At 42.6% G+C, this 10825-nt stretch overlaps 1 protein-coding gene across 1 annotated transcript; it reads right to left on the bottom strand.

Moving 5' to 3' along the window:
- Positions 1–6327: 6327 nt before the first annotated feature.
- Positions 6328–10369, bottom strand: LOC143290285 (succinate dehydrogenase assembly factor 3, mitochondrial-like). The gene is made up of 3 exons (XM_076599634.1): positions 10220–10369; positions 8466–8658; positions 6328–7456 (listed from the first exon to the last, which is right to left on the bottom strand). Exons 2-3 carry the CDS (start codon positions 8643–8645, stop codon positions 7274–7276), a joined length of 363 nt encoding a protein of 120 aa, XP_076455749.1. The 5' UTR covers positions 8646–8658; positions 10220–10369; the 3' UTR covers positions 6328–7273.
- Positions 10370–10825: the final 456 nt, after the last annotated feature.

Raw genomic sequence — 10825 nt, 5'->3', positions numbered from 1 at the left:
AGGGCTCTGAGACAGCTGCACGCCAGGGACATGTTGATACAACAAGGGCTCCGAGACAGCTGCACGCCAGGGACATGTTGATACAACAAGGGCTCTGAGACAGCTGCACGCCAGGGACATGTTGATACAACAAGGGCTCCGAGACAGCTGCACGCCAGGGACATGTTGATACAACAAGGGCTCTGAGACAGCTGCACGCCAGGGACATGTTGATACAACAAGGGCTCCGAGACAGCTGCACGCCAGGGACATGTTGATACAACAAGGGCTCTGAGACAGCTGCACGCCAGGGACATGTTGATACAACAAGGGCTCCGAGACAGCTGCACGCCAGGGACATGTTGATACAACAAGGGCTCCGAGACAGCTGCACGCCAGGGACATGTTGATACAACAAGGGCCCCGAGACACGGGTCCAGACAATGGATGAATGTGGATCTTTTCTTCAGTTTATATATAGAGAGAAATTTCTTTAAATATCTTTATTTGGCTTTTAATCTTCCTCATTGTTTGTGGAACAGTTATCCAGCACACGACTGAAAATTAAACACAAATTAAAACAACAACAAACTTTGAGCACGTACACACAAGCATGAACATATAGGAAATAATCACGGAGATTTTTTTTAAGAAGATACAAAGACGATGACGGAATGCGACGAGGTATATCCTGAGTAAGACAATAATGACAGGGCAGGCAACGGAGGATTTGTCTGAGCCAGGCTATCAGACTGTAGCCTGCTATCAGTGTGTCTTCTGGTCACAGCATGACATGGGTAGTTCATTTATTGGTTACATGCTGTTCCCTTATTGCGAAAAAAAGGTGGGCGTTGACGGTGATGGCGACCGATGGAGTGACCCACACAGCGTCACCAGGGGCAACCTGTTCAATACACTGACTTTCTGACCCGGTCTGTCTGTCTGTTCATTACGTCACCATCTCATAATCTTGTCGTTGTTGTTGTTGTTGTTGTGGTTGTTGTTGTTGTGGTTGTTGCCGTCGTTGTTGTTGTGGTTGTTGTTGTTGTGGTTGTTGCCGTCGTTGTTGTTGTGGTTGTTGTTGTGGTTGTTGCCGTTGTTGTTGTTGTGGTTGTTGTTGTTGTTGATGCAGACAAAAAGAGACAAGACAAAAAGAGACAAGACAAATAGCGTTATCAGCGACAGTAAGAGACAAAGGTTTCTGTTTCTTTTCAACATCCTCCCTCGTCCTGAAGTGGATCATATGTTGATGGAACAGAACAGAACAGAAGAGAGAGTGAGAGAGATACAGCCGGAGATACAGAGAGAGACAGAGAAACAGAAAGCACAGGAGAGAGAGAGAGAGAGAGAGACAGAGATAGCGAGACAGAGACAGAGAAACAGAAAACACAGGAGAGAGAGAGACAGAGATAGCGAGACAGAGACAGAGATTAAGACAGAGAAACAGAAAGCACAGAAGAGAGAGACAGACAGAGACACAGAGAGACGGAGACAGAGACAGAGATTGAGACAGAGAAACAGAAAGCACAGGAGAGAGAGACAAGACAAGACAAGACAAATTCTTTATTTCGAGGATAATAGATAAGCACTGGTGTGCTTTTTTACATCCAGTCCTCGCCCTGAATAGGGTCTACACTACACAATATTTAATAAAATGAAAGCATGGTGTTAGTAGAGATACATAACAAGGGAAAAAATATCCATAAATCAAAACAAAACAACAACCACACACACACACACACACACACACACACACACACACACACACACACACACACACACACACACACACACACACACACACACACACACACACACACACACACACACACACACATGGCATACAGGCACTAGCATGGTATTAGTAAAATGCATCGGGAAAAAAATGAACAAAATCAAAGAAACAAACACACACCGCATTACACATCAGAATGGGGGATAGAGGGTGAGGAGGGTTCTCAGTCAACCATACACATTTGACAAACAGTATCAAAAAAATGAACGATTTACATCACACATAATGGCATAAGGTGGGAAAGGCAATGTTTTTTGAAGGTGGTTGGGCAATGGTGTTGTTTAATTGTTTCTGGGAGTGAGTTCCATAGGGTGGCGCCTGAGTAAACCAGACTGGATATGAACAAGTCAATTCTTGGAATTGGGATATGGACTTTGGGGGGATTCCTTGATGAATTTACAGAAAATTTGTCTATTAATGTTGGTGGTGCATTACCTGTCATAATCTTTTGCATCATTATTCCTTTATTGTATTTTAATCTACGGATTAGTGGGAGAATATACTCGCTTGTTTATAGTCTGAGTCTAAAAGGGTAGTCTTTTTAAGGAGTACCAGTTTGAGCCCCCGTTTTTGAAAGATTCTGTAATGGCATCATGGTATTCGCACTTGCGGAGTCCCATAGTGTTGATGCATAATCTATTGTAGACTGAATATGCGCTTGAAAAAATAATTTCCGTGAATGAAGGTCAAGGATATGTTTGATTTTGGATAGTTGATGGGTTTTCTGACCTGTTCAATAGGTTCGCCTTTAATTTGGATGGAAGGAAGATTATGTATAGTGTTTTGCCTCTTTTGTCTGGTTGTGATTATAATAATAATGGTATTTATATAGCGCTGGATCTTGTGCTGAGACAAATCAAAGTGCTTTCGCACCAGTCATTCACACGCATGCATAACTCTAAAACTGTAGAAATTAAAGACAAGGAAGGGCAGGCAAGGGAGGCTATTTTGGGAAGAGGTGGGTTTTAAGGCCAGACTTGAAAGAGCTGAGTGTAGAGACTTGACGAAGCGAAAGAGGAAGTTCATTCCAATCGCAAGGTCCAGAGACAGAGAAAGAACGGCGGCCAACAGTCGAGTGTTTGAATCTGGGTATGCGTAAACAGAGTGGATCCGAAGCCGATCGTAGATAGTGAGATGGAGTGTAGAGGTGAAGGCAGCCGCAGAGATAGGAAGGGGCAGTTTTGTGAATGCATCTATAACATAGAGTGCTGATCTTGTACTTTATTCGGTGTGAGACAGGGAGCCAGTGGAGATGTTGCAAAAGAGGAGTGATGCGCTCAGATCTTTTCTGAGGACGAGTTGGGCAGCAGAGTTTTGTATGCGCTGAAAGGACTGAATGGATGAAGCAGGCAGACCAGACAATAGAGAGTTACAGTAGTCAAGGTGAGAGAGAATGAGAGAAACGACAAGTCTAGATGTTGCGTCAGTGGACAGATATTTCCGGACGGCACTGATGCGCCGCAGTTGACAGTAGCAGGACTGACATGTCTGACTGATAAATTTTTGCATGGACAGTGTATTTTCAAGGACAACACCGAGGTTCCTGACTGACGTGGAAAGAGGGATGGATGTACTGTCAAGTTTGTGTCAATTGTGATGGAAGACAGTTTTTGTTTAGTTCCTATGATCATTGCTTCAGTTTTGTCCGCGTTCAATTGTAACTTATTTCGAGTCATCCAGTTTTGAATGTCCAGGAAGCATTTTGTTTTTTGAGGGTGAAGAGACATGTGGTTTAGATCGGTCCATCTAACGAGGTCATCAGTACTTTCTTGTAAGTCTTTTGCAAGAGCGACAATGTCAGTATGGGAAGTGTGGATTGTTGTATCATCCGCAAAAAGTTCGCAGAGGGATTTCATACATGATGGAGCGGTAGGTCGTTTAAGAGAGCGAGAGGGAGAGAGAGAGACAGAGACAGGGATTGAGACAGCGAAACAGAAAGCACAGGAGAGAGAGAGACAGACAGACAGAGACAAAGACAGAGAAACAGAAAGGACATGAGAGAGAGAGACAGGGACAGAGAAAGAGAGGGGGGACAGAGACAGAGACAGACAGACGTTGAGACAGAGAAACAGAAATCACAGGAGAGACAGACACAGACAGAGAGAGACAGACAGACAGACAAAGAGGCAGACAGAGGTTGAGACAGAGAAACAGAAAGCACGGGAGAGAGAGTGAGAGAGAGACAGACAGACAGAGACAGAGACAGAAGCATAGAGAGAGACAGAGACAGAGAGTGACAAAAGGTTTGAGAGGAAGCCGGACAAGAAAAGGCAGTAAGTACTGACGGGTGGGGGTGGGGGTGAGGGGTGGGGGTGGAGAAGGGGTGGGGACAGACCGATCAGAGACGGGATTGGGGCGTGGGGTGGTGGTGGTGGTGATGGTGACAAAATAACGAGTAACAATCATTTTTCAGTAAATCCTTTCCGCTCCAGGACCCAGACACGGCTTGCCAAAGCCTCGAACAGCAGTTAGAGCAGGCAGTCAGCTGTAAAATCACAACCCTCTTCGCTTCCCGTGTCAGCCACTTGGGGCGGTGTCCACGAGGCCAGTGGCCCCCTCCCCCCGAACAGCCGCTTCCCAATCCTCATCAACAACAGATTAATGTCCAAAGACGATTTGGGGCCACGGGAGGTTGGAGCTTTTTGACAGCCACGTCTGACACGCCCCTTACCAGGTCCCAGACATTTTGTGTTGGTTGTGGAGCTGTCCTCACTCCCTTCTCCCCCCCCCCCAACCCTCCCCTCCTCCTATGTCACCGCTTCTTTCTGTCAGCCTGTGTCAACATCCAGGTGTTGACGTTCTTTCTGTCAGCCTGTGTCAACATCCAGGTGTTGACGTTCTTTCTGTCAGCCTGTGTCAACATCCAGGTGTTGACGTTCTTTCTGTCAGCCTGTGCCAACATCCAGGTATTGACGTTCTTTCTGTCAGCCTGGGTCAACATCCAGGTACTTGACGTTCTTTCTGTCAGCCTGTGTCAACATCCAGGTGTTGACGTTCTTTCTGTCAGCCTGTGTCAACATCCAGGTGTTGACGTTCTTTCTGTCAGCCTGTGCCAACATCCAGGTACTAACGTTCTTTCTGTCAGCCTGTGTCAACATCCAGGTACTGACGTTCTTTCTGTCAGCCTGTGTCAACATCCAGGTATTGACGTTCTTTCTGTCAGCCTGTGTCAACATCCAGGTGTTGACGTTCTTTCTGTCAGCCTGTCAACATCCAGGTAATGACGTTCTTTCTGTCAGCCTGTGTCAACATCCAGGTGTTGACGTTCTTTCTGTCAGCCTGTGTCAACATCCAGGTGTTGATGTTCTTTCTGTCAGCCTGTGTCAACATCCAGGTATTGACGTTCTCTGTCAGCCAGTGTCAACATCCAGGTGTTGACGTTCTTTCTGTCAGCCTGTGTCAACATCCAGGTATTGACGTTCTTTCTGTCAGCCTGTGTCAACATCCAGGTAATGACGTTCTTTCTGTCAGCCTGGGTCAACATCCAACAAAATGGAAGTGAGAGCCAGAGGATGTCAAGTGATGTCACTCTGAGCTAAGTGAACAACACCAAACAAGATGGTAGTGACAGCCAGAGGATGTCAAGTGATGTCACACTGAGCTAAATGAACAACACCAAACAAAATGGAAGTGACAGCCAGAGGATGTCAAGTGATGTCACTCTGAGCTAAGTGAACAACACCAAACAAGATGGTAGTGACAGCCAGAGGATGTCAAGTGATGTCACACTGAGCTAAATGAACAACACCAAACAAAATGGAAGTGAGAGCCAGAGGATGTCAAGTGATGTCACCCTGAGCTAAATGAACAACACCAAACAAAATGGAAGTGAGTGCTGAAGGATGTCAAGTGATGTCACAGTGAGCTAAATGAACACCAAACAAAATGGAAGTGAGAGCCAGAGGATGTCAAGTGATGTCACACTGAGCTAAATGAACAACACCAAACAAAATGGAAGTGAGTGCTGAAGGATGTCAAGTGATGTCACACTGAGCTAAATGAACAACACCAAACAAAATGGAAGTGAGTGCTGAAGGATGTCAAGTGATGTCACACTGAGCTAAATGAACAACACCAAACAAAATGGAAGTGAGAGCCAGAGGATGTCAAGTGATGTCACCCTGAGCTAAATGAACAACACCAAACAAAATGGAAGTGAGAGGCAGAGGATGTCAAGTGATGTCACACTGAGCTAAATGAACAACACCAAACAAAATGGAAGTGAGAGCCAGAGGATGTCAAGTGATGTCACCCTGAGCTAAATGAACAACACCAAACAAAATGGAAGTGAGTGCTGAAGGATGTCAAGTGATGTCACACTGAGCTAAATGAACAACACCAAACAAAATGGAAGTGAGTGCTGAAGGATGTCAAGTGATGTCACAGTGAGCTAAATGAACACCAAACAAAATGGAAGTGAGAGGCAGAGGATGTCAAGTGATGTCACCCTGAGCTAAATGAACAACACCAAACAAAATGGAAGTGAGAGGCAGAGGATGTCAAGTGATGTCACACTGAGCTAAATGAACAACACCAAACAAACATGGGTGGTTTGCATATTGTATTTTCAACATAACACTGAATGCACACAAGACAGTGACACAGAGAGTGTTTGTGGGCAGGGGGGATAACAAGCTTTCCCAAGTTATTTTACCTGAGGAAGATACGTTTTTTCAATAATGCAATGTACCTACATTATATACAAAGTGTTTTGTAAACACACACTCACACACACACACCTACATATGCAAACACACACACACACACACACACACACACACACACACATTAACTCACACACACTCACACACAAACATGTGCACACTCACACATGTGCACACTCTCATACATACACACACGTACCTGAACGCACATTCACTCACACACACAAACACATACACATTCACTCATACACACACCCATACACTACAATCAGTAAGTAATCCTCACACTTTAATACAGGCCTATTCTATTCCATTCTGATATAAAATAGAGTGCTGTGGAATATAAACAACACACCAAATAAACAGGTACAAAAGTATGTAAAGAAAGAAAGGCAGAATAAAAAATAAACCATGAAAAAGAAATACAAACTAAAAGATGCCACAGAAAAGCCTGTTCAAACCAGCACACTTTGTGCATGAATAATCTTTGTTTCCAATTTTCATATTTTTGCAAGAATGTTTACTTGTCTTGTTCAATTTAAGATATGAATTTCAGCAAAAACAACATTCACACAAGCAAACTGTCATACCATTTACTAAGTATCTTGAATATTCTAAAGTTTTTACTATTTTCATGATCATAAATATTCACACTCAAAGAAAAGCTATGTACACAACACACACAAACACGCACACACATAACCAACATCACCACCAGTAACAAACACTCATACAATACAATCAATAAGTGATCCTCACATTTCAATAGAGGCCTATTCTATATCAGCAACACAATACAGAAAAGCCCAACAAAAGGTTTAAAGTGTGACGATCATCATCTTTTTTCATCAGCATCAGAGGCGGGGGATGCTGGGACAGTGGTGGCGTCCAACAGTTCCTTCAGTTGGCCGATCTGTTCGTCAGAGAAATTGTTCAGCAGTTCTGACGAAAGGTTCTGACCCACCGTCTTGAACTTGTGTTTGGGTCCTAGCTGCTTGGCAAGAGTCACGTAGTATTTCTGCAACATGAGAGGTGAAACCAAACTTGTGTTTGGGTCCTAGCTGCTTGGCAAGAGTCACGTAGTATTTCTGCAACATGAGAGGTGAAACCAAACTTGTGTTTGGGTCCTAGCTGCTTGGCAAGAGTCACGTAGTATTTCTGCAACGTGAGAGGCGAAACCACAGGATACTTCAAAATACTGCAACTGTACAGGACATTCTAACATTTTAATATGATTGACTTCAAAATTTTGCAACAGTACAGGACATTCTAACATTTTAATATGATTGACTTCAAAATACTGCAACTGTACAGGACATTCTAACATTTTAATATGATTGACTTCAAAATTCTGCAACTGTACAGGACATTCTAACATTTTAATACGATTGACTTCAAAATTCTGCAACTGTACAGGACATTCTAACATTTTAATACGATTGACTTCAAAATACTGCAACTGTACAGGACATTCTAACATTTTAATACGACTGAATGCAATGTGCTATTTTCAAAATGTTTTACTGTAATATGCTCATTCTAACATTTTAATATGATTGAATGTAATGTGCTATTTTCAACATGTTTTACTGTAATATGCTCATTCTAACATTTTAATATGATTGAATGCAATGTGCTATTTTCAACATGTTTTTATTTTCGACATGTTTTATTGTAATCATTCTAACATTTCAATATGATTGAATTGAATGTGCTATTTTCAGCATGTTTTATTGTACTCATTCTAACATTTTCATATGATTGAATGTAATGTGTTCATGCTAACATTGTAATATGACTGAATGTAATATGTTCATGCTAACATTGTAATATGACTGAACGTAATATGCTCATTCTAACATTGTAATATGACTGAACGTAATATGCTCATTCTAACATTGTGATATGATTGAATGTAATATGCTCATTCTAACATGTCTTATGGTAATCTGCTTGGAGCCTCAGGGCTGTAAGGGAAAGCAGCAATAAAACAAAATAGAAACCACATTTCTGGAGCAAGTGCTTACAGTCCACTCATGCATGAAGATGTCCACTTCCTGTTTACCAGCCTCTTTGTGATGCCTGAACTCCTCCTTGACGTACTGATCTCCCAGTGCCTGCATCTGTAGTGGCAGTCCACGGTGCAGCTTCAGTATGGCTTTGTACAGCGCTCGCACATGGGACACATGCTGACTGGCCGCCGCCATGGTGTGCAATGCTCTGATGCAAGGTACATCAAAACGCTATCATGGTGTGCAATGCTCTGATGCAAGGTACATCAATACTTTATCATGGTGTGCAATGCTCTGATGCAAGGTACATCAATACTTTATAATGGTGTGCAATGCTCTGATGCAAGGTACATCAAAACGCTATCATGGTGTGCAATGCTCTGATGCAAGGTACATCAATACTTTATCATGGTGTGCAATGCTCTGATGCAAGGTATGTCAATACTTTATCATGGTGTGCAATGCTCTGTCTGATGCAAGGTACTTCAATAATTTATCATGGTTTGCAATGCTCTGTCTGATGCAAGGTATGTCAATACTTTATCATGGTCTGCAATACTCTGTGACTGTCTGATGCAAGGTACATCAATACTTTATTATGGTGTGCAATGCTCTGTCTGATGCAAGGTACATCAATACTTTATCATGGTGTGCAATGCTCTGATGCAAGGTATGTCAATACTTTATCATGGTGTGCAATGCTCTGTCTGATGCAAGGTATGTCAATACTTTATCATGGTGTGCAATGCTCTGTCTGATGCAAGGTACTTCAATAATTTATCATGGTGTGCAATGCTCTGTCTGATGCAAGGTACGTCAATAATTTATCATGGTCTGCAATACTCTGTGACTGTCTGATGCAAGGTACATCAATACTTTATTATGGTGTGCAATGGTTTGTATGATGCAAGAAGGTATGTCAATACTTATTCATGGTGTACAATGTTCTGTCTGATGCAAAATATGTCAATACATTATCATCTCTAAAAGAAAAATTGGTGAAATGTTTGCTGATAGAGAGGTGTCTTATCAATTCATTGAACAGTGCAACTAACATGCTGTAAATACTTCATTATAAAATCAGTTGAAAGATTAAAAAGAAAATCAGTCCAACAATAACTGTGGCCTATGTCACACTACAGGACTGCAATCAGATCATGTAACAGGGATCCAGCTATTCACTGAGTGAGTGGGTGAGTGAGTGTGTGTGTGTGTGTGTGTGTGTGTGTGTGTGTGTGTGTGTGTGTGTGTGTGTGTGTGTGTGTGTGTGTGCGCATGTGTGAGGGAGAGCGGGGTGGATCGAGAGAGAGTAAATGTGTGTGTGTGCGTGCATGTGTGAGGAAGGGAGGAAGAGAGGGATGGATCGCGGGAGAGAGAATGCGTGTGTGTGTGTGTGTGTGTTTGTTTGTTTGTTTGTTGTTGTTGTTTTGTTTTTTGTTTGTGTGTGTGTGTGTGTGTGTGTGTGTGTGTGTGATCATACAACCAATGTCATGCTATGCCCAGAGATGAAGACTGCATGCAACAGAGAACGAAGGGGAGGAAACTGATTATATAAAAAATAAAATGCAAAACAAAATGTACATGTGTGATATATGACATGACATGACATAACATGATATGATATGATATGGCATGATAGGCAGATTGGTAAGGCTGTTCAGCAAACGTAATCATCTGGTTTTGGTGGCTTCTCTTGGTCTGCTCTAACAGAACGAGTAGAAATCATTTCATTTTGATGGTATAAGAGAACACGTATAAATATTTCTTACCAGTCCTATGGTTCAATTTTGCTCAGCTGTATACAAAACAAATGTCGCCGATTACAGCCAACCCACTGATTAAATGTGCAGATTGCACAAACGTATGAATTCGCTTTCGTGCAGCAGACGGGATTTTGTCCTTCGGATTATGAAACAATGTGACTTACCTCCCTTCCCTATATTTGATCCAAATGAAGTTTGGTCCTTTTATGAACAAGAGATTTGACCACATCATCAGTTGCAAAATGGGGCAAAACCTTTTACATCCAAAGCTGCTTGTGAGGAGACATGCAGCCATGCTGGCAATTATGTACTGACATCACTTTCTCATTCTTCTCTTTCTTGAACTCAACCAAACAATCCATTGAACTGCTCAAGTGTGGAGCAACTTCTGTGACATTTTCCAGGTGTTCTGTCCTACCCCCTGTCCTGTTCCATGATTGATGTCAGCACTTCACAGCATGTGCATCAATCACTGTCACCAAGACTACAGAATCAGTGACAGTGTCAATGAAAAGATGATGTGAAGGATTTCACCACTACCTGCAGGTGATTCTGTCCTTACAGAATCCGTGACAGTATCAATGAAAAGATGATGTGAAGGATTTCACCACT

The sequence above is a fragment of the Babylonia areolata genome, chromosome 15, assembly GCF_041734735.1.
Source record: "Babylonia areolata isolate BAREFJ2019XMU chromosome 15, ASM4173473v1, whole genome shotgun sequence".
In the NCBI taxonomy this organism is placed as follows: domain Eukaryota; kingdom Metazoa; phylum Mollusca; class Gastropoda; order Neogastropoda; family Buccinidae; genus Babylonia; species Babylonia areolata.
The sequence above is the reverse complement of the archived record's forward strand: the minus strand, read 5'-3'. Positions and strand labels throughout refer to the sequence as shown.

Bases quoted from the DNA above. Each gene is read 5' to 3' on its own strand.
- LOC143290285 (XM_076599634.1), bottom strand. From the start codon at position 8,645: ATGGCGGCGGCCAGTCAGCATGTGTCCCATGTGCGAGCGCTGTACAAA. The intron at 7,457-8,465 runs GTAAGCACTTGC...CTCATGTTGCAG, and splicing joins TCTTCATGCATGAGTGGACT to AAATACTACGTGACTCTTGC.